A 24,196-nucleotide genomic window follows, 5' to 3' on the forward strand; every position below is an offset into this window, starting at 1 on the left:
TGACCTCACAACATGACTGCCTTTTCAAAACGCCTGTCAGGGGTTGCAGAACACCTCCCTCTCGCTCTGCCCCTCTTTCTCAGCACCTTTCTGGATTAAATGGGTCAAGCACAACTATCCCACTGTGTGCTGAGTGCGGCTGTGGAGTCGAGTTGCCTCCTAGATCCTGTAGAGGATTCATGGAAAATACTGATGATGAAGTCATCCCAGTCCTTTCCGTTCCCGAGGCTTCTTGCATACTGGTGACATTCCTGAGTGCCTCTGCGTGTTTGACTCAGCAAGAGCAAACATTTGCACACTCTTAGATGTATTCCTGGCCTGCAAAGGCAGCTCTCCTCTTTCCCCATCAGTGTTGGGCTGCCAAGTTTGCTTTCAACCTCCTACTTAGAAAAAGGGTGTTTTCATTCACTGGTTGTCAGCTGCTCCTGATGAACAGCAGAAGACTTACTTGGATTCTCGTGGCTTAGTTAGGACAGGCTTAATCATTTTCTGTTTGTTCCTTGTTCTGTATGAACATGTGCAGTTCCCTTATTCTGAGTGAGGTCACTGGGCCAGCTAAACCAAGAGGCTCCTCACGGTCTTGGGCAGAAAGATATTTTCCCAGTCTTTCTGGATGCAGAGGTTGGGTAGAATGAGAGCTCCTTACTTCAGGGGTGACCTAGGCTAAGTAATTCTGCATGACACATCTCCTGTTCCAACTTGCAGTGTGCAGTTTCTGGGACTCTTCCGTCTTGTACAGTGGCATTAGTTATTTCTCAGTTTTTTATGTTAAGCACAAAAACCAACAACGAAACACTCCTAACCTGAAGAAGAATGCTGAGGAACTCAGTGCTTTCTTGCTTGCTTGGTGACTATTTAGTTCCAATAAAGGTGTTACTGCTGCTACTCTTGGATTCTCTCCCCCTTTGGATGAACACTCTACCTCCAGTTTTAATCTCTGTATATATTTCATATTTGCATCTTGTTGTGAAGTGACCTTGCCTACTTCCCTTGCCTACCAGCTCTATGCAGGTTGCTTTTGCACGCAGCTCCTGCCCTAACTGGGCCCTCCTTGCTGGCTTGTTTTGTTTTGGTCATTTGAAGGAATGACAGACTGTCCTTGCATAATCTCCTTGGGCGGGACACAGTTTGCTTGACTAGTCCTTGCATAATCTCCTTGCAGACACACTTTGAGTGAGTTGCACAAAAGCGCCTACCTGGCATGATAAATCTTGACAGTGCCAGTTTTCCCTGCAGGTCCGGGTGATAACTTCATAGCTATCAGGGTGGCTGATAACACATTTTCTCTCTGTGCTGTCTTGATAGTTTTCTGCAGTTGGCCTTTTTGTTCCTGCAATTATACTGAATTGCTGTGAACGCATATTCTTATCACATGATGCCATGAGGCTGAGGCTGTTTCTCTCCTGTTTAGGGTGTGTGTCACTGGCTGTCAGGAGCAGGTTGGCAGTAAATTACATGGCGTTAGTGGAGTTAACTTTTTATTCAAGGAAACATGGTCAACTCAGGAGGCTGGGCCTAGTGAGCACAGCAACTCCTCTCAGCAAATCTTGCAGTTTTATAATAAGGCAGTTGTGCAGATTGAAGGTTCCTGACCTTCCCACAGTTGCCTAAGTCTCCTCCTTTGCCCCTGATTCCATCCCAAGCAATCTGAAACTTCGTTGCCATGCCTGTCTGTCCACCCTCTTCACTCTTCACCCCTCTTCTGGCTTAGCTCTGCTGTCTTCTGGTTCTGGGAGACCAGGGGGGAGGTGAGCTGCTCACAGCAGGATGGGGAGAACCCCTGGCTTTTTCAGCAGCCTGACTCATCTCTGCCAGAATGGTGGAAGAACGATAGTCACAGACCTGTTTTACTCACAGACTACATATAACCCTATATATACCAGTAATTGTGTTGCCCACTCTAGGCATTGCCATGATAAGAGGGATGCATGTGTAAAAATTACAGTCCCTGAATGCAAATCATGGCATAGCCTCAGTCAAACAGTACTCATATTTTGGGTGGGTAGGTTGGTGAAATAGTTGGCAACCTCCCATAGTGATTTTGGTGCCAAGACTTTCTCTCTTTCCAATGCAGATAAGCTGGCCACCAGCCATGCTGCTATTTCGCTTGGCCTTAAATCTTGTTTTCTACGACTATTTTATGTTTATAGCTCAAGTTCTGGACTCTGTTGGCCTGTGTGTGTGTTTTCTTTTGCTGCTAAATCTTGCAGCATGTTACGTTCTAAGAACATGAGAGGGGCCTGCTGGATCAGGCCAGTGGCCCATCTAGTCCAGCATCCTGTTCTCACAGTGGGCAACCATATATACCTGTGGGAAATCTGAGCACAAGAGCACTCTCTCACGCGGTGACTTCCAGCAGCTGGTATCTGGAAGCATTGCTGCCTCCGACCATGGTGGCAGAGCTGAGCCATCCCCGCTTATAGCCATTGATAGCCTTCTCCTCCATGATGAGACTCATGGTACTCATTGCTAATTTATCTATGGTAATTACAACACTCTATGACATCTTTCCCCATCCTGGTGCCCTCCAGATGTTTTGAACTACAGCTCCCATTGGCCCCCAGCATCATGCAGCTGTGCTGGCAGGGACAGATGAGGATTGTAATGCAAAACATCTGGAGGGCTCCATATTGAGAAAGAAGGATTTCTAGGATTGCATAACAGGAGCTCTGCTTCTTGGAAGACGGCTTTGCTCCAGTAGCATTTTATTATTACCTATCTTGAACTCCTGAGGAATTAGGGAGGGGAGGTGCTGTGTGGCATTTTGTTCCTGGCATTGCAAATGCCGCTTTCCCCAGCTGGTTTCTTTGATTTGTGTAGGGCCTCCCCCACATTTACTTATTGGAGTGACATTTAAAAACAACCCCCAAATTGCATCCTTTCCCCTCCCACCACAGCAGGAGCAAGATGAGCCTGAAGTCGGAACGCCGAGGCATCCACGTGGACCAGTCCGAACTGCTCTGCAAGAAAGGATGCGGTTACTATGGCAACCCGGCTTGGCAGGGCTTCTGCTCCAAGTGCTGGAGGGAGGAGTACCAAAAGGCCAGGCAGAAGCAAATCCAGGAGGACTGGGAGCTGGCTGAGAGGTAAGGAGGTGTTGGCGTCAGGAAGAAATGCTTAGCTCCAGCTTTCGTAGCATTGCCACAAATGGCAGGTTAATCTGTGGCTTGAATTGCTTTTGTAAACAGCCCCCTAGAAAGATAATGCTTACAGTCTCAGTAACATGTCAGTTCTTTGGTAGGATATCAGGTGGGGGGGCAGCTGAAGTGTATGTGTATGTGACTGAGAGGGGGCGTTTTGGTCATGGCTGTGCTGAAACTGCAATGTGGACAGTTCCCCAAGCAGTAAGGAACATGGGAAGCCAGCTCATGCTGAATCAGAACACTGGTCCCTCTATCTCAGTATTGCCTAAACTGACTGGCACTGGCTCTCCAGGTTTTCAGGTAAGGAGTCTTTTCCAGCCTTTTCTTTTAAAAAGCTTTCCTTGATCAGCGAAAAAACCCCACAGCGTTTCATAAGGCCCATAGTTGTTGTTCTTCACACACAAGATAATTAAAAGCACGAAACAGCAGATACATTTAAAAGAAGACTAAAAACAAGTGGATGCTACTTGTATCCAACTGGGGAAGCCTATTGGAACCAAAAACCTCTCCAGCTGTTTCTGTAGAGGGCAAACAGAGGGTGCCTCCTTCAACCAAACTGATCAGTGGTTTGGAGCACGTTGAGGAACAATATTTTTGGCTTTTTAGTTTAGACAGAGGACTGGAGAGGCGGGGACACAATAGAAATTCACAAAATTATGGACAGTGGAAGAAGTTCTCTCTCTCTCTCTCTCTCTCTCTCTCTCTCTCTCTCTCTCACACACACACACACACACACACACACATAAAACTAAGACCCAAGAAAACTGAACGCTGGATGACAACTGGAAGTGGTTTTTCACACAGCACATGGTTAACCTGTGGAATTTGCTGCTGCAGGATGTAGCAGTGCAGTGGAACCTTGGTTCCCAAATGCCTCTGTTGTCGTACATTTTGGTTCTCGAACGCTGAAAACCCGTGGAAGTAAATGGTTCCATTTTTGAATGTTTTTCAGAACCTGAACATGCGACATGGCTTCCGCTGAGTGCAAGAAGTTCTAGCAACCAATGGGAAGCTGTGCCTCAGTTTTCAAACATTTCGGAAGCTTAACAGGCTTCCAGAACGGATTTTGTTTGAGAACTGAGGTACCCACTGTATATGGTCTAGCAGCTGATTGTCTCTGTTCTTGCACTTCCAGCCCACCTGGGACAGCTAAGGGGAAATAAGCAGAGATTTATACCAAAATAGGTGGGGCAATTGTCTGGATAGGGTAGAGCAAAGCTTTCAGAATTCTTACGCTTGGTGTGTGTGTACGTGCGTGCGTGCCCATACATTGGAATGGGTTGCAACATCCGGATCCTACTAGCTTAAAGGTGGAAGGAAGACAAGATACCAGCAATAGATGAATGGCAACTGATAATGATGGGCTATGCTTATAGAAAAGCTCAGAGACAATGACATTGAGAAATTTAAAAAAGAATGGGAAGCATTTATTGGATGTTTACAAAATTATTGTAAACAAATAGAAACACTAGCAGGCTTTGACTAAACATTTGCAAGTAGTTAAATTGAGATAAAATTTATGGAAGGAAATTTGAATTGAAATAGCAAAATTTGATAGCATGCAATTAGAATAAAACATAAGGATAAGAAAAAGAGGTTTAAGTAAATTATGCAGGAAAGGTATATATTCAATGAACCAGGAAAGGAAATGGAGGGAAGTCAGGAGGTTAAAGAGAATCTCTGAAAAGATCTTTTCTTTCTCTTTCTTTTTCTTCTTTTCTTTTTCTTTGCTTCTCTTTACTTTTATTTCACTTTTTATTTTTTATGTTGGCTAGTTTGTATATTTAATTCTACTTGACGGAAAATAATGTTGAAGTTGAAAGTGTAAAACCAATAAAATTTATGTACAAAAAAAAAAAGAGGTACGGACCACAACATCCCTTCACACAGTATAAAGTGATCACATTTTTGTGCTCTGGGTTCAAATGAATAAATGAAATTTCTGCAAGTCAAAAGTTGGCAGACTGTGAAATGGGCGAGATAAAACCATTATCTGCTAGTTCTTCTGCTTGCACATTCAGAAATGGTATGCACTTATTGCAGTCTATAGTATTGCCATTCCCAGCCTGCTGCAAGGTTGTAGGCCAGAAGCCTGGCTTAAATGTGTGACTTGATTTTATTGTGGAGCCAGAATCTGACCCTGGGGGAGACAGGAGGGATTCCCAGCTGATGGTGAAACTCAGCAGCAGTGCTTCTTGCTGGAACTAACTGTGGCTCTGTTTTCTCCACCCGGTTGCAGGCTTCAGCGTGAGGAGGAGGAGGCCTACGCAAGCACTCAGCACCCTCAAGGGGCTCAGTCGCTCACGTTCACCAAGTTTGAGGAGAAGAAAACCAATGAGAAATCACGGAAGGTGACGACAGTGAAGAAATTCTTTGGGGCGTCATCTCGACCGGGAGCTAAGAAGGGTAAGGGGGGGAGCGGTTAGGGGGGGCTTTCAGAAACAACAGCTGGGTAACGATTTCAAGTTTTTCTGTTTCACTAGCCTTTTGGATTTGTAGACCGCAATTATTGTGGCCCTTTCCAGACTCTTAAATCAGCTGGTCTGAGTCATCACCTAACTCGGAAGAATATTATTTTATGATAAACCAGCAGAGCTCTCAAAGTGCACAACCCACAGCATATACAGTTGTATTACCTGCATTGTAAAGGGAACACTACAACTGATGACCGCATTGAGAGCCATGTTTGGTCCTCCATTCTCAGCAGAGATGGTTTTTGAGATGGCCTTTCTGCAGAGGGTTGGAAGAAGTGGGCTGGGTGGGGTGGGGTGGCGGAAGCGAGAGCTTGCAACCCAAGAGTATTAGTCTGCAGTTTCAAAGGCTAGGGCAGGAAGAGACAGTGTAGGCACTGGGAGATTCCCCTCTCTGCCTGTTTTAACCCCTTCACACACCCTTCTCAGCAAGTCCTAACCCACACTTCCCACACTATATAACTACCTGCAGTTCCTCAGGGCCTCTCTTCCTGTCTGTGAAGGGAACTGCCAGATCTTTGGTCTCTTCTTTCCTCCCTCTCCCTTAACTGTGTCACCCTTGGGAGCCCTTTGCCTTTTTTGCATTTGTTCCAGCCGCTCAGGAGTCCAGCGTTAAGTCCGGACAGCTTGGGAAGGAGCTCAGTGCTGATAACCTTCTCAGGGACTTGAAGGAGATTTTTACTCCACCCTGGGAACTCTCTTCTCCTGCTGAAGGTAACGCGGCCCAGCCGCACCAAACCCGCCTTCTCTGCTCATTTTAGCAGCTTTGCCGAATCCAAAGCTAGGGTTGTGCCAGGAGTAGCTCTCATCAATTGATCAAACTGCTTCCTTAACACCTTTCCTGTGTTGGAGACACCGCAGTCCTTCAAATTGAGTGCGTTCATCATTTCCCTGCAACACGACACAACAAGCAGTTCTGTTGTTTTGGTTGAACTTTCTGCCGGAAGGTCCAAGGCCACGACTCGAGTTAAGCAAAGAACTAAAGCAGCAGGTTTTATTATTTATTGATTGCATTTTCATCCCACCTTTTCTCCAAGGAGTGCAAGGTGGCGTACATGGTTGCCCCCTCTCCTCATTTAATCCCCCCGCAACAGCCCAGTGAGGGTCGGTTAGGTTGTGAGGCAGTGAGTGGCCCCCAAAGTTGCCCAGTGTGAGCTTCATGGGGATTCGAACCCTAGTCTCCCAGGTCATAGTCCCAACCATTATGCTACATTGGCATTTCTACCTCTGCTAGCTTGGGCTTTGGAGCAGAAGGTTACAGTTCAATAGAAGGAAGCAATTTTACTATGAGGATGCAAGAACATGGAGGCGGCTGCAGCGAGCGAACTGCGGTACCTGCTTCCGCAGGAGGCAGTGATGGCCACCGACGTGGATGGTCTTAAAAGAGGATCAGACAAGTTCATGGAGGACGAGAAGCCTGTCCTTGATGGCTTTACTCTGTCTCTGTGGTTGGAAGCAGCGGTGCTTTGAATATCAATTGGGCTGGAAATCGCAGGAGGAGAGAGAGCTGTGGTGCTCAGGTCCTGCTTGCAGGAGGCATCTGGGTGGCCACTGTGAGAGCAGGATGCTGGACTAGATGGGCCACTGGCCTGATCCAGCAGGCTCCTCTTGTGTTCTTAGGTATCTAAGCGTCACAAGGCTGTGTACAAAAATACCTGCAGCATAAATAAAATAGCAGCTGGCATCGGGCCAGAGCATATATATTCCAAGCTGTTGTGATAGCTGGTATGAGGGTCTAACAAAGGTGGGAGAGAATATGTTTTTAGTGAGATGCTGAAGGGTCTTCTGTGTCTGCGCCTGTCTTGATTCGGAAGGGAGGCAATTCTATGAGGGTGTCCTCCCGCTAGTCGCAGTCAGGCAGTTCTCTGCAGGCTGCAGCACAGCCAGGAGGACCTTGTCAGACGACCTTAGCTGCTGTGGAAGGAGCAGGCAGCCGCCCAGGGGCTGATGGGAATTGTAGTCCAGAACCTCTGGAGAGCATCTGATCAGCAAAGGCTGCTCTAAAATTTGCTGGGGGGCCTGCAGGGGCTTTTTCTTAGAGAGTTTCTTGCCATCAAGCAATATGCAAATGTTGTTTAGATAAATAAAATAAGAAGCCAGAGGCTACCCATGTTCCTTTAGGAGGAAGGGAGGGTTATAAATGTAATTAAAACATTCCAGAAGGTAGCTTAGGAGCCTAAAAAATTGGTTCTTTCCTTCAAGGAAATATGGATTAAAAGACTTTCTGCATTGCACACTGTTTTAACTTACAAAAGTGTTGAATGTGCATAATGGAGTCTCTTGTGTGCGTTGATGTTGCTTTTCTTAGGTTTTAAGCAAAACTAAAAATTCTCAGGCCTTGAGACTGTTCTGAATTGGAATATTTCCTTCCAGCTCTAAGAAGGGCAGATTTTTAAAAAGGCTCTGAGAAATAGAAGCTGTTAGATCAAAGCTGCCCCTCCAGGCCATAACAGTGAAAAGGGGAAATTAGGAGTTGTATGTGACAGAAATGAGATTATATTATTTCTAATTTTTTTTTAGGTCAACTATTAATGTTCTTCTTCCTTTAAAAAAGCGACTCTTTGAATGTGGAAATAGAACAGGGCTGAAGGTCACCTTTGTCACAATTATAACCACACACTATGACTCTGCCCCTAGTTTGCAAATTGACTTGACCTTACATAATTCTAGTTTTGCTAGTCTTGGGAGGGGCAGGGACTCAATTAATTTTATTTTTCAGTTCAATTCAGTCCAGTTTATATTCTGCTCCTCTTTATTGAGGAGCCATGGGCAGCAAACAGATGTGCCATTTGAAACAAAAACAAAGCAAACATTTTAAAACATTCTAAAAACATAATAAAAACATCTACAATCAGTTTACCGTTCAAAAAATTACAGGCCATTAAACACATTTTTCCATCCCATGTCCTCAGGGTTGCAAGGAGCAGTCTTCTTCAGTCACCATATGCACCTGGGTCAATAGAAACGCTTTCAAATTTCTCCGGGATAAGGATGGAGACAATCACACTTCACTAGGGAAGGTATTCCACAACCAGGAATACCTCCACTGCAAAGGCTCTTTTGTGGGTCAGCACAAGGTGGGCAGCCCCGGTGGCAGCCCCACCAAGAAGGCCTCACTTGCTGGTCATAGGGTCTGAGATGGTTAGTATTGGGGAAGACGCTCTCCCTCCAATTGCTTGACCAGTTTTCTTGCTTATGAGAATTAAGCAGTATTAACCCCCACACTTCCAACCCTACCTTTGTCCCAATAAGGACTAGAAACATGTTTTTAAGAAATAAAAAGAGAGCTGTGTGTATCCACAGCCATATCCTGCACTTTTTTTGGCTTTCCAAATCCAAGCTTTTCTATCTGCAGCAGTTTCTGTTTCTGTTTCTTTGGCTTTGCCCTGTTTTTTCAAGGGTTCTGTGGGATCATATTTTAATAGAAACAGCTTCCTACATGGTTTCCGTTGTGCTTGCATGACACATTTCCCATTCACCATATCTGTCTGGAAGGCCGATGGGAACCCAGGAAGCTTCCTTATATTACACTAAGGCAGATGTTGGTCCATTTAACATGGTGCTTCCTACACTGACTGGTAGCAACTCTCCAGTTAGAGTATTCCCAGAGCTACCTGGAGATACTGGGGATTGAACCTTATGCAAAGCAGATGCTCTGCCACTGAGCTCCGGCCCTTCCTCAGGTCCCCCAGCTTTTCTTGAGCACTACCTCTTTGTGTTCTTCTGAACACAGTAGGGCTCTCCTCTTCCTTGCTGCTTTTTGCCAAACTTCTAATGAGCTGCACTGATTGGCTGTTTCAAGACATTGTACCCCCTTCCTCCCCACCCAAAAGGTGGACATCGTATTTTTGAAGTAAAAGGCTGGATCAAATTTATTTTATGTTATTTATCACATTTATATCCCACCTTTTTCTGCAGGGTGGCATACATGATTCCTCATTAAATCCCCACAATAACCCTGTGAGGTTGGTTAGGCTGAGAGGCAGTGGCTGGCTCCAGGGTTAGCCAGTGAGCTTCAGAGCCGACTGGGGATTCAAACCCTGATCTCTCCCAGGTCCAACACTAACCACTACACCACATTGGATTAAGCGCTGGGTTTCTGGCAGAAGCCAGGTAGATGATGCTGGAGTGTCTCCCGGCATGGCATGGTAGCAATGGTGTCCCATATCCTGGAGCCCAGCATCCAGCGTGAAAGGATCCATCACTTCTGATAGTTCTAAGATTCCCTGATTAGTCTCTTGCCTCTGGAATTTGCCCTCTGTGATAACCTGCATTCCCGATTTCTGCTCCAAATGTAATTGCCGAGGAAGAACACATGGTTCAAAGCCCGGCCTAAATGGCCTTAAATGTCTAGTGAGTTAAATCCTTGTTCTCCGTAAAACTGCTAAGATTCCAGAAGTGCATCTGTTCTGAACAGTTACCAGGTTTCGGACAATTTGGCCATCATATCGCCCATGATATTTAGACTCCTGACCGTCTTCTCCCTCCCCTCCCCTCAATGCTACAACAAGAGCGAGGAACCTGTGGCACCCCAGGTACAAAGGGACTCCAGCTCCCTTCAGCCCTGGTCAGCATGGTCAGTGGTCAGGGGCAATGGGAGTTGTTGGAGGGCTGTAGGGCCCTACTCCTGCTGGGGTATTTGGGGACGATCAGGTCTCTTAACCACAATCAAATCCTTAAAAGAGGATTAGACAGATTCCTGGAGGAGAGGGCTGTTGGTGGCTACTAGCCACGATGGCTATGCTCTGTCTCAACAGTTAGTTACAGCGATGCTTCTGAATACCAGTTGCTGGAAAGCACAGGAGAGGAGAGGGCTCTTGTGCTCTTGTACCGCATGCGAGTTCTCACAGGCATCTGCTTGGCCTCTGTGAGAAGAGGATGCTAGACACAAGTGGGCCTGATTCAGCTGTGCTCTTCTTATCTTAACCACAACTCTTATCATCTCTTGACCAAGGGTTGGGGCTGATGGGAGTTGGAGCCTGGCAGTGGCTGGAGGGCTACAACCCCACCCCCTGCCCCTCAAGCTGGGGAGGGGGGGGACTCTGAAGAAGGAACACATATCGCTTCCTGTAGTCCTGGAGAAATTACGGTCCTCTGGCACTTGCCTAGCCGGGAAAGTGGCACAACCGTAGTGCGAGGCTTTAGGCTGATGTGGATGTTCCTCTAGATGACAGTTTTCACTGATGCTTTGCCTGCCTTTGAGCTTCCTGTGTGTTTCTGTGTCTTGTGGTGAGTCTCCACCTTCCTATCCCCCGCCCCACCTGTTCAAGTAGAGGGTTTGGGGATTTGGTCTTTGTGCGAAAGGGGCTCCAAAGGGGCAGGCATGCTTTTAAGCCTCCGGCGTGAACATTGGGCTCCAGCAAAGTCAACAATGAAGATGCTTGGTGTGACCAGTTGCACGTCTTCAAGATCTCCATGTAGAAGTCCCTTAAAAGATAATGACAGGCTGTGTGCCCTCTTTGGGTAGAACACTGTTTCCTGGACACTCTCTGTCTTCAGTGTGTGTTTCTGTGTGTGTGTGTGTGTCTTGTGGTGCTCAGTCCCACCACCCCACTAGTTTCCTAATCCATACATTTTCCCTCTCTCACGCCCCTGCCCCTGAGCTAGATACACAAACCCCCAAAGGGGTTTTTGTTTGTGTTTAAAAAGCTCAGATAAACTCATTTGTATTGCCATGTGGTTCAGACATCTTAGTGGTGTCTCATCATGGTTTTTTTAGGGGGGAGGGGGTGCTTAAAATACAAAAAAGCTAACATTCAATTTTGTTAGGTGTGTACGTGCTTAATTATTGATGTATTGCTGGATTAAAGAATCTGCTACACAAAGCAACATTAATTTCTTTACCCCATCCGTTAGAAATGAGGTTAGTATAAGCAAATATGAAAGGGACACACTCTTTCTCTCTCTTCCCCCCACCTCCCAGGAATCAGTAGAGAGAGAGAGGTGCGTTGAAATAAAACTGATAGTGATAATAATAATTGAGACAGGATATGTAAGAGATAAGATACCATAGCAGGAAGGAAGGAAAAAAGAAAGAGATGAAGGGAGAAGAGAAGGAAAGAAGGTGGGGGAAAGGGGATGAGAGAAGGGGGGAAAGGGAAGAGCGTTTGTGTGTGTGTGTATCTGTCTATCTAAGTGTGTGTGTAAGCATGTATAATGCAGAGGGAAGGCACGCAGATGTCAGGTAGCTGAAAATAGGTTAAAAGAGGAGAGTTTTTGTGTATGTTTAAAAGAAGTTGCTCCAGTGGGAAGGTCAGCTCACCTGAACCAGCTCTTGCCACAGAGCAGTGATAAGCAATTCATTGCCGTCTTTCATCACTAAGGAACTCCTGGTAGTTAGATGCAGTGGTTGCTGGACAGCCATTATTTATTTTATTTTTAGTTTAACATTTTTATCCCACCTTTGCTTTTCTCCAAGGAGCTCAAGGTGGCATACATGGTTCTGCCCTTCCTTATTTAGCCCCCACAGCAACCCTGTGAAGGGTTATGATTTAATCTATTTATATCCCATACTTTCTCCCAAGCTGGGATTTGAGGCAGCTTCCACCACTTAAAAACATCGTTACAAAACGCAAATTAATCATAAAAAACCTAGTTAGTAGTTAAAATATATCAGGTGCCTTGCCTGCACTTTAGTTTCCAAAGACCTCTCTAAACAGCAAGATCTTAGCATGCCGGCAGAAGGATAACCAGGAGGGAGCTAGCCTGACCTCTCTCGGGAGGGGATCCCACAATGTGGAATGTGGGAGCAGCCACAGAAAAGGCTCTCTTTCAGGTTGCCAGGGACTCAGGGAAGGTGCTCCCCAAGGACATTAGCACCTGGGCAGATTTGTACAGGGAGATGCGATCTTCCAGGTAGCCTCGGTCCCAGCCTGAAATGGTGAAACGCCTCCTGGTGTCTTTCCCTCCCTGCTGCAAACCGACACCTGTCATCGTGTGCTGTGCCTCTTGACATATTTGTGCTTTGCTCTCTGTTGTATTTGTGAAACGCAAACTGAGACTGTCCTGTGTTTTGTTCTCTCTCTCTCTCTCCTCCCTCTCTCTTTTTGTTTCATCGCTTTTCGCTCGTCCGCCCTGCTCCATTTGCGTCGCCTTCTCACGCTCCATCCCTCCATTCCGAACAGTCCTGGTTGGTAAACGGAGAGGTGGGTGACTTTCCGCTGCATTTTGGAGTGCACCGTGACAATGTTTGGCTTTGCTTGCGCCTTTTTGTGTGTTTGCGGCCTGCGGAACGCTGTCTCGCCTCGTCTCTCATTGGGGCTGGTGGCCGTTTTAAAACATTGTGTTGCTTAATTTATCTATTGGCAGCCTTTGGAGCCCGCTTTTTGGCCGAAAGGGCTCTCGTAGCGGCTGGCATGCAGTCAATTACATCCAGACAGTCCCTGCCCACACAGGCTGACAATCCATAAACAGAAAGTGCGACCCACAAGGGAAAAGGAATGGGCAGGGAAGAGGAAAAAAACAAAACCGGGCACCATGGAATCATAGAATGGTAGAGTTGGAAGGTATACCACCGAGGGTCGTTCAGTCCAACCCCCTACAGCACAGTTCTTAGAACGCTTAGGTGTTGCAGTTCAGGAGCAGGAGATGCCCAAAGGAGCTGGACTTTAGGCAAAGCTGGTGCAGGGGTGTCGCAATAGGGGGTGGGGGGCGGGACGCCCCGGGCTCCACTCTGCGGAGGACAGCGCCACGGCCGCCGCATGCGCCCGCCCCTCGCCTCGCCTCGCCGGAGCAGACAGGGCAGCTTGCTCGGCTCACGCTTTGATTTTTTCTGCTTCGGCGAGGCGAGGGGTGGGCTGCTGATGCCCTCTCTGGGCCGCCCCTCGCCTCGCCTGAGCAGAAAGAATCAAAGCGCGAGCCGAGCAAGCCGTGGCGCGGAGCGAGTTTTACAGGGTGGCCCTGTAAAAGTCGCACCCCGCCGTGGCTTGCTCGCAGTTTGACGGCGGTGGAGCTCCAGCACTGCTGCAACCAAACCCGCTCCGTAGCACGCGTGCACGCAGCGTCCCTCTGTAGTGACGTAGGGACTACGTCACTACGCAGCACGTCACTACTGAGCTGATGGAGTGAGCTGCCTGCTTCCCATCTCTCCCACTGAGGCAGTCTGGTGGTCAGGCTGCCCTCAGGCAACATTTGAGGGAGAGGAAACCTTGTCAATCTGGAACTGCCTGGATGGAGCTTTGTGCTTTCTGCATATAAATCTTCTACTCAGGTACAGTTCTCCCACCCCATTATTCTATGGCATGAGGGTGCCAGTATTGCCTCAGGCGCCAGCGAAAGATGACCTCTAAAATCCACAGCGCAGGGGAGACCCTTTGCTCCTCCAGCTCAGTTTCTGTTCACTGGCTTGGCTTTCCTTGCATTGAACATGCCAGAATTGGATACCCACTTCTTCCCTTCCCTTCTGAACAGAGGATAGATGCAATGGGCTTCTCTCTGTCAGCAACACAGTGTTGCCCCCCCCAAGTGCCCACACCATTTTTTTGGCTGCTATTTCTGCTCTTTTAGAGGTGGCAACCATTTTGTGTTCTCCCCCTCCCTTGGCAGCCATTTTATGACAGGCGCACCACGGACTTTCTCAACATTCCAAATGGCCCAATGATGGCTAGTGACCCCTTTGCAGTTCATCATATAAACCTGGCAGGAGTGAAGTCCTATAATGGGGTGCCCTAAGGGTTGTCCTGTCTTTCTCTCCCGCAGATGTCCCAGATGTTAAGGCTCCCAGCCCTTCGATCAGCCGGCAAGTCAGCATCGAAACGGACCGGGTGTCCAAGGAGTTCATTGAGTTTCTGAAGACATACCATAAATCTGGCCAGGAGATCTACAAGCAGTGCAAACACTTCTTGGAAAACATGCACCACAAGCGGGTAGGAGAAGAGCGGAGAGGCTTTGCTTTCCGTCGGAGGCTCTGGGAGTGAGGGTGGCTGGAATTAAAACCCAGGGACTTGCTTTTGAGGGAGTGAAATTAATGCATATTAGGTGTTGAGCTGACTTGTGGAAATAGAAAACAACTACAGTATGCTCTTCAAAGAATGGGAATGTCCTGATTATCTGCTCAAGTAGTATGCTTTTGTTATATTCATGGGGAAAGTATGCATATGTACTTTAGTCTTTACTGCAGGAATATTTGAAATTTGGCCCAGATGGAGCTGCCACATCTTAAGATAACCTCCTCAGATTTTATGTTGCTTTTTTATTTTTTTGGATAGTTGGTAAACAAGGGGGGAAATCTTTGGAAATAGATATTGGGGAAAACCAGTGCAGGAATCACAGCTAAAGACTCTGGCAGGACGCCATCCAGCCTCTGTTTTCATTGGAAGGTGGACTATCTTCTGAAGTAGTCTGTTCTACAGTTGAGCAGCTATTGCCGTCAGAAAGTTCTTCCTGATGTTTAGTCAGAATCTTCTTTCTCATAACTTTGCGTTCCCTATTCTCACCTGCATGACTGGTGCTCTTTTTCCAGGACCTGAGTATTGAGGAGCAGTCTGAATACGCCCAGGACTTCTACCAGAACGTGGCAGATAAGTTGCAGAGCCGCTGGAAAGGTATTTCTCATTTCTGCTCTTAGCTGCTGATAGGTGGTGGTGGTGGGGGGCTTGGGAGGGGAGGCATGCACACACATGACCACTTTGGTTGCAAGACAGCTGCGGCCGTTTCGGGGTTGGGAAAGCTTGAACACAGTTGTCCATTCAACTCACAACCTCACAGTTGGACCACTGCAACGCACCCTTGGCTTTGATTTGGAGGCTGCAGCTACCCCATTTTGCTCACAGTGCCCAACCAGATGTCTGGAGGAAACCCTCAAAGAGCACTCTCCCCTCCTGTGGTTTCCAGCAGCTGGTGTTTGGAAGCATTTCCACCTCTGACTGTGGAGGCAGAGCAGAGCCATCATGGCTAGTAGCCCTCCATAGCCTTTTTCGTGATCGCATGGGCCTCTTTTCTGTGGGAGCATGCAAGAGGGAACTTTAAAACAGCACCTGACACTTAGGAGAGCCATGCTCTTTTCCCCCTCCCCCAACAGGAAGGGATTTAAGGTACAAGGGATTGGTCCTGTGATGCTTTAGAGTTCAGAAAATGGGCCCTCTGACCCTTGGCTTTTGAGCCGGTCTCAAGCTTCTAGTTGAGAAACCACAACAACAGCAATTTATTATCTATACTCTGCTCATCTGATTAGGTTGCCCCAGCCACTCCGACCAGCTTCCAACAAATTATTATAAAACCACAGTAAAACATCAGACATTAAGAACTTCCATATTCAGATGTTTTCTAATTGTCAGTTGTTGTTTTTGTTGACAACTGATGGAAAAGCGTTCCACAGGGTGAGCACAACAACTGAGAAGGCCCTCTGCCTGGTTCCCTGTAACCTCACTTCTCGCAATGAGGGAACCACTAGAAGACGCTCGGATCTGGATCTGGATCTCAGTGTCTGGGCTGAACGAGTTTCCTTTCCTTTCCTTTTTTTGTATATTTTTCTTCTTGTTGTTGTTGTTTAGTTGTTTAGTCGTGTCTGACTCTTTGTGAGCCCATGGACCAGAGCACGCCAGGCATTCCTGTCTTCCACTGCCTCCCGCATTTTGGTCAAACTCATGTTGGTAGCTTCGAGAACACTGTCCAACCATCTCATCCTCTGTCCTCCCCTTCTCCTTGTGCCCTCCATCTTTCCTAGTATCAGGGTCTTTTCCAGGGAGTCTTCTCTTCTCATGAGGTGGCCAAAGTATTGGAGCCTCAGCACCATAATTCAAAAGCATCAATTCTTCGGCGATCAGCCTTCTTTATGGTCCAGCTCTCACTTCCATACATCACTACTGGGAAAACCATAGCTTTAACTATACGGACCTTTGTCGGCAAGGTGATGTCTCTGCTTTTTAAGATGCCGTCTAGGTTTGTCATTGCTTTTCTCCCAAGAAGCAGGCGTCTTTTAATTTCGTGACTGCTGTCACCATCTGCAGGGATCAAGGAGCCCAAGAAAATAAAATATCTCACTGCCTCCATTTCTTCCCCTTCTATTTGCCAGGAGGTGATGGGACCAGTGGCCATGATCTTGGTTTTTTGATGTTGAGCTTCAGACCATATTTTGCGCTCTCCTCTTTCACCCTCATTAAAAGGTTCTTTAATTCCTCTTCACTTTCTGCCATCAAGGTTGTGTCATCTGCATATCTGAGGTTGTTGATATTTCTTCCGGCAGTCTTAATTCCAGTTTGGGATTCATCTAGTCCAGCCTTTCGCATGATGAATTCTCTGCATATAAGTTAAATAAGCAGGGAGACAATATACAACCTTGTCGTACTCCTTTCCCAATTTTGAACCAATCAGTTGTTCCATATCCAGTTCTAACTGTAGCTTCTTGTCCCACATAGAGATTTCTCTATATGGTATATACTTTTGTATATACTTTTTATTAAATTTTCTGTTTTACAGTTTAAATTTTTTACATCCTTAAGATATCAGTGACTTCCCTCCATCTCTTTCCATGGTTCATTTTACATATCATTAATTCCTGCATATTTTACAAAAACTATGCCATTCAGTATTCCATTATTGCATCCGTCAAAACTTCTTTACACTGTTGAATTTATCTTAACGCTGCCAGCGTTTTCAGCTGTACACAATTATTTCCCATATATTCAATAAACGTTTGCCAATCTTCTCCAAACATATGTTATTCTTGCTCTCTTATTCTTATTATTATAAGTCTCCACGCTGCATATATTCTGTCAACTTAAGTTGCCATTCTTCTTTGGTTGCGACCCCCTCGTTTTCCATTTATGGGCTAACAAAACACGGGCCGCAGTAGTAGCATACATAAGGGGCTGAACGAGTTTCCTGGTTCAAGGGAGCCCAGTCCTGGTCTGATCTAGCAGGGCAGCTCTTAAAGGAGAGCTCTTGACTAGAAAATGCTCAGGTGTTTTCTGAGACTAGAAACAGGTGGAACCAGAAGCTTGGTGCAGACTCTGCCTCCACTTCTTCAAACTGCGTGGGGAAGCCAGGTATTCTTTGATCTCGGGATATCTTTTTTTTTTCAGTGTCCCCGGAAAAAGCGGAGAAGGTGATGGACCAGATCGAGAAGTACGTCATGACTCGGCTTTACAAACACGTTTTTTGCCCGGAAACCACGGAGGATGAGAAGAAGGACCTTGCTATCCAAAGGAGGATCAGGTACGGCTCTGGGAAGGCGGGGTGCCCCCTTGGGGGGAGTGGTTCCTGTTGTAATGGCAAAGACGACACGACTCAAGGCAGGTTGAACTCAATGGGAAGGCGACCAAGAGCAGAGCTCGAGCGCTTCCTTTTATTGAAAGCTCAGGATGACAGTTAATCATTACAACGACAGTGTAACTTCTAGCCAATTACAGCAGTGCAGTCCCATACAAGGTGATGTTTCCTGTAACGTCACAACCGGTCACTCCCTAAGACATCCTCCATAGCCCACGTGTTGTTTTGCCATGCCCTCTGTCCATGCCCTCTGTCCATGCTCCAAGCACATGTCACTCCAAGCACATGTAAACACCCCCTCCTCATTCCCATTGTGTTGCCCTCCTTGGCTTGACCCATCTGGTTTGTCCTGATTCATCCAGTTCTGTCCAGATCTTCCTAGATCCTTCTAGCTCTGTTGTGACCTGTTGCCCTGCTGACCTGAGCCTCTGACCTGTCCTTCTTCACGTGTTTCCCATTCTGACATTAGCTGGTTTGCCGCGCTAATGCCCACACTCTCGAAGATCGGCGTGGCTTGCCAGCACCAGATCTCAGTCATTCCCACACATGCCAGCGCCATTTCCTCGTGTAATCCCCACAGGTTCCGCCTTCAGTCAGCTTGTTAAGCCTGTATGTAGTTGCTATGCTTTTGCCTGCTTCAGGGTGGCACCAAGGGGTATCCTTGCCTCGTTTGTAAACCCCCCATTAAAAAAAAAGTTTCAAAGTGACATTTTTGGTAAAGTGTGCAAACAAATAAAAAAAATGTAAAAACAAGCAGGAACATAGTCCACTAAGCTAAAACAAAACACAGTCTGGGTGGGTTACCACTGACCCTAGCATTACAGAGAAAGCAAGAGATTTTGAATTAATTTTATTACCCATTTATAAACGTATTTTTATACCACTGTATATCAATTAAAAATTTATAGCAATAAAAAGAGAAAAGCATACCAAAAACAGATCTTTGTTTTTGAAAAGCAGACATTCGTTAACCATTGTTGAAGGCGATGTATTCTTAATTACCTGCATAGGCCTGGTGGAATAGGGAAAAAATATATCAGCAGGTGTAATGGTGTTGTTGTGGCTACTCTTGAGCAAGGACGCCCAAGTCCGTGCTTGTCTTTAAAGGTTTTATTGTGCATAGTATTTACAGTGCAGAGATAGCAGAAAACATGACCTCCTAGTCACTTGCAGAATCCGGGAGTGGATGTTTCCTGTTGCATGACCAGCATAAGAGTTTGGGCACCCCGAAACGCCTCCTCCCGACCTTACGTTTAGTGGCGCGCCTTAATTCGGGCGCCGGAAGGGGCTGCCTGTTCCCATCCACCTGTTGGTCAAGGTGGCGCAAAGGCTCTCCCACATCACTGAGCCTTGCCACCTCCGTACCGCTAACTTCCTCATTCCCCCCACCTGACCTGCTGCTGCTGCTCTCACTGGGCGAAGAGCTGGTCAACAGGATGGGAGGAGGTTCCCTGTAGGAAGGCATTTAAAAGTTGACAGCAGGCATTTAAAAGTTGGCACAGAAGGTGTCTGCTTGACTATTCAGTGGCAGAGCGTTCCACAGGACTTTTACACAGCCACAGTAAACATGAGCGGTCCATTTATAAGCCTTTGTGTGCTATTTTGTCACAGCCCCTGTAGTTTTCAAGCCAGCAACCAATGTTGCTTGGGAATCTTACCCAGCCACACAGATTTTTGAGTGGCAGGTAGAGGAACCTGTAGTTGGGTCACGCAAGTTAGAGACTACTACGTACTATCAAATGTACGTTTTTTAGCTGGACTCCCCTTGCATGTCTGATCCTGCCCCCTGTTAACTTTTCTGCTACAGTCAATCCCCCAAACCTTGGTCCACCAGCCTTTAAAAGAAAATTTCTAATCGAGCTGCTCCTGATAATGAAAGGGGGATTAATTTCTTGTAATTTGTATTCTGTACACTGTGTTAAAAACACAATAACAATAGCAGCAGCAAAATGATGTTTTGAAAAAGCAATTTTCTGCTATTCATCCCTGTAATTTACTTAATTGTCAGTTTTTATTTTTACATGGTTTTTACTGCAGGACATCAGGTTCAGAAAGGAGTATTACATGGGTTAGCTACTAATTTTACAATTAAGATTAAATCAATTTCATTTAAAGATTATATATTATCATACCAGGCCCAAGAAATACAGAAATAAGTAGTTGGTGGTTGTATTCAGTTTTTAAAATATTTTTTTCCTCACATTTTTTCTGCTTGTTCTTTTTCTTTTTCTTAAGTCTTGTTTTAAAATATTTTCAGCTTGTTGAGCATGTTGGTTTGCCAAGAAGGTTAAACTACAGCCGCATTCATGCCATACGTGAGCACTCTCACACCACAGTCATGGCTTCCCCCAAAGAATCCTGGGAACTGTAGTTCATGTAAAGGGGTTGTCAGGGGACCTCCCTACAGGGAGCCTCCCCCCATCATCCTGACTAGCACTTCGCCCAGCAAGAGCGGCAGCAGCGGATCAGGCGGGGGGAATGTAGATGGGAGTGGAATGGAGGAGGCACGGCGGCTCAGCGATGTATCTGAGCCCCTGCACCGCTCAAGCCAACAAGTGATAGAGGGAGTACAGCCGCTTCCAGCGCCCGAATTGAGCCGTGCGCCCAAACGCAAGGTTAGAGGGCAGCGTTTCGGGGTGCCCAAGCTATTATGCTGGCGCCAGAGCAGAAGGGCGCCATTGCCGGATTCTGCGAGTGACTAGGAGGTCATGTTTTCAGCTATCTCTGCACTGCAAATACTATGCACAATAAAACCGTTAAAGACAAAATGGACTGGGGCGTATTTACTCGGGAGTAGCCGCAGCAATCCCCTGACAGGGGTTGACCACATCAATCTATAATTCCCAGCACCCTGGACAAACTACAGTTCCTGGGGTTCTCCATGTCTGTGAAAGTGATAAGAGAGTGCTTTAAGTATAGGTGTAACTTTGCTTTCCCAAAACCCATAATCTTAGAACCGTAGAGTTGGAAGGGACCACGAGGGTCATCTGGTCCAACCCCCCGCAATGCAGGAATCTGTCGCCCGGCATGGGGCTCAAACCCACAATCCTGAGATTAAGAGTCTCATGGTCTACCAACTTGATTTCTTAAGATCTTTCTCTTTCTCTCCTCCTCTACTTTCAGAGCTTTGCACTGGGTCACTCCTCAGATGCTCTGTGTTCCTGTCAATGAAGAAATCCCCGAAGTCTCCGACATGGTTGTCAAGGCCATCACAGGTATGCCGAGGGATGCTGGATCCCAGCTGGCACACGGGCGGGTGGAATGCCATTATCTGTTTGCAAAACCATTGCCCAGCCTTAAAATAATAACAATAACAACAACAACAACAACAACAACAACAACAACAACAACAACAACAATAATTTATTTATACCCCGCCCTCCCCAGTCAAAAACCGGGCTCAGGGCGACTCACACCAACAGAATTACAATAAAACATAAAAACAATTAATTAAAATACAGATTAAAATACAGTATTAAAATTTAAAATGCAGACTCATTTCAAGTAGTCCATAAATCCAAGCCATGAGGGAGGAAAACACAGGGGTCAGGCTGAGTCTAACCCAAAGGCCAGGCGGAACAGCTCTGTCTTGCAGGCCCTGCAGAAAGATGACAAATCCCGCAGGGCCCTGGTCTCCTGGGAAAGAGCGTTCCACTAAGTTGGGGCCAGTACTGAAAAGGCCCTGGCTCTAGTAGAGGCCAATCTAGCCATTTTATGGCTCGGGATCTCCAGAATATTGTTGTTTGTGGACCTTAAGGTCCTCCGCGGGGCATACCAGGAGAGGCGGTCCTGGAGGTACGAGGGTCCCAAGACACAGAAACAAATATGTCTCTCTGCTAAAGCACCATAACAGGCAGCTCTCAAAAACATGGATGCAGCCCATGGTGTGTGGCTCTGCCTCATCTTTCTGTGGAAAACAATCCAAGATTGTATCGGGATTGACCGCTCAAGAAACAGGGGCATCTTTGCGTTTCTTACAAGATTCCCCAGTGTTTAATGCTCAGGGCCATAAGCTCATCGGTAGAACACATGCACTGCCCACAGAAAGCCCTGTTAGGTCCAGTTCCTCAGTGTCTCCAGGTAGGTCTACCTAACTCTGGGAGAGCCAGAGGGAAAAGTAGGCTACGTTTCAGGCCACACCTAAGTCAGAAAATTGTACATACAGGCACCTGTGTTCTCAGAGTTATAGGGCTTATTCCAGCTAGGCAGAAACACTCCAGAAGAATAGGAAGTAGCGGTGGTGAGAGGGCGTGGCCTAGGGAGAGTCCTAAGGACAAAAGACCCATCTAGTCCAGCCTCCTGTTCTCACAGTGGCCAGCCAGATGCCAAAAGGGGAAAGCAGCAAGCAGGACTGTGGCTCCCAGCAACTGGGATTGAGCAGCATTGCTGCCTCCAAATGTGGAGGCAGGACATACCGGTAGATACCCTGTTTCTCATATTTTAAAACATACCCATAAAATAAGCCATAGCAGGATTTTTAAGCATTCAAGGAATATAAGCCATACCCCGAAAATAAGACATAGTGATAGGCACAGCAGCAATGCCGGCCGTGGCAGGAGGAGGAGGAAAAAAATAAGACATCCCTTGAAAATAAGCCATAGTGTGTTTTTTTGAGGAAAAAATAAATATAAGACGTGTCTTATAATATGAGAAACACGGTAGTAGCCATCAATACCTTTCTCCACGTATTTGTCCAGTCCGCTTCTAAAGCCGCCCAAGTTGGTGGCCGCCTTTGCCTCCTGCGGCAGGGAGTTCCGCAGTTTGCGCTGCATGGAGGGACTTCCTTTTGTCCATCCTGAATTTTCCAACGTTCAGTTTCCTTGGGTGCCCATGAGTAGGACGAGAGCGGGAGAAAAACTTTTCTCTACCCGCCTTCCCCGTGCCATGCATAGTTTTGTAAAGGGCGCATTCGGCTTGCCTTCTCTCCAAGCCAAAACACCCCAAAGGCTGCAGCCTTTGCCTCTTCATCCCCATGACCTTTCCTGAACCTCTACAAAATGAGGGGGCGCGACTGGAACTGCATCCCACATTCCAAATACAGTTGTGCCCCCGGTTTGTGTAGCAGCACGAAACCTTGGAGAGCCGCTACCGTTCAGTGTAGGCTGCGTTGACCCAGATGGACCAGAGCCTCTGACCTTCCTATCTGCCAGAGCCTCTGTGGGCACGTGGCTGCTGGAGAATGCACCCCTCCCTAACCCTCTGGGCTCCTCCCGTGTCTCGCAGACATCATCGAGATGGATTCCAAGCGTGTCCCCCGGGACAAGCTGACCTGCATCACCAGTTGCAGCAAACACATCTTCACTGCCATTCGAACCACGAAGGACGAGCCGGCTTCGGCCGACGACTTCCTGCCCACCCTCATCTACATTGTCCTGAAGGGGAACCCTCCTCGCCTCCAGTCCAACATCCAGTATATCACTCGGTTCTGCAACCCCAGCCGGCTGATGTCTGGCGAAGATGGTTACTACTTTACAAACCTGGTAGGTACATCAGGGGGTGGGGGTGGGGCAGGAGGTTCATTGTTACAGCTGCCCATGCATTGGTAACCTTGTGACTGGACTACTGCGATGCACTATGTGTGGGGCTGCCCTTGGGGGTTGGTCCAGAGGCTGCAGGTGCTGCAGAAGGAGGCAACTGGCTTGCCGGGGGGGGGGTGTCAAATGCCACCAGCACATGGTGCTTCCTTGTGTGATTTGTACTGGCTGTCGATTTGCTGCTGGCCAAGTCCCTATATACAGGTGAAACTCGGAAAATTAAAGTATCGTCGAAAACCGCATTTATTTCAGTAATGCAACTTACTATTTTTTCTTTTTTCCTTTAATTTTTACAAATGCTTTCTTTTGGAAATTCTACAGTAATAAAACAAATAGTTACAATAATACAAAAACAAAAACAAAAATAAACATCGCTATTACATTTCATTCATTACATTCCATTTATAATTGACCCGCCTAAGGACAAATAATTACAATTACAACAAATAAAGGCTTGACATATCTTGCTTTGCATGTCATGCATCTATCTCATATATTGGTTTCCCTTTTTAAGTTGCGTTATTACTGAAATAAACGCACTTTTCGACGATATTTCTAATTTCCCACCTTATCATCCCCTTGTACACCCAGCTGATTGCAGTCTGTGGGAGAGTCTCCCGCAAGTTTTTCTCCCCCCAGACATCTTCATTGAAAGTTCAAAAGGTACATAATTATATGTGCACTAAACATGGTGGGACATAAATGAAAAAGAGAAAAGGAGAAAGAGAGACAGCACCTGGCACTTGTGTAGAAGGGAAAATAAAGGAGGGAGGGGGAAAACCCAATACAGTATACTTTACAAAGTTGTTATTGTACTTCACCAGATCTGAATCTGTTACAG

At 46.7% G+C, this 24,196-nt stretch overlaps 1 protein-coding gene across 5 annotated transcripts in view; it reads left to right on the forward strand.

Moving 5' to 3' along the window:
• RABGEF1 (RAB guanine nucleotide exchange factor 1) overlaps window positions 1–24,196 on the forward strand; it is a 34,187-nt gene that overhangs the window by 5,173 nt on the left and 4,818 nt on the right. Inside the window, exons 2-9 of one of the 5 annotated variants that reach the window (XM_035139230.3) lie at window positions 2,898–3,086; window positions 5,383–5,549; window positions 6,209–6,328; window positions 14,312–14,478; window positions 15,075–15,156; window positions 17,635–17,767; window positions 20,945–21,036; window positions 23,045–23,301. In XM_035139230.3, the coding sequence (XP_034995121.2) occupies window positions 2,908–3,086; window positions 5,383–5,549; window positions 6,209–6,328; window positions 14,312–14,478; window positions 15,075–15,156; window positions 17,635–17,767; window positions 20,945–21,036; window positions 23,045–23,301 (1,197 nt within the window). In that variant the 5' untranslated portion in view covers window positions 2,898–2,907. Of the gene's footprint in view, window positions 1–2,897; window positions 3,087–5,382; window positions 5,550–6,208; window positions 6,329–12,738; window positions 12,760–14,311; window positions 14,479–15,074; window positions 15,157–17,634; window positions 17,768–20,944; window positions 21,037–23,044; window positions 23,302–24,196 lie in introns of all 5 variants that reach the window. The other 4 variants (XM_088657882.1, XM_088657881.1, XM_035139233.3 and 1 more) reach the window with 4 other exon arrangements.

This window comes from Zootoca vivipara, chromosome 14, assembly GCF_965207765.1.
Source record: "Zootoca vivipara chromosome 14, rZooViv2.hap1.1, whole genome shotgun sequence".
NCBI classification, from domain to species: Eukaryota; Metazoa; Chordata; class Lepidosauria; order Squamata; family Lacertidae; genus Zootoca; species Zootoca vivipara.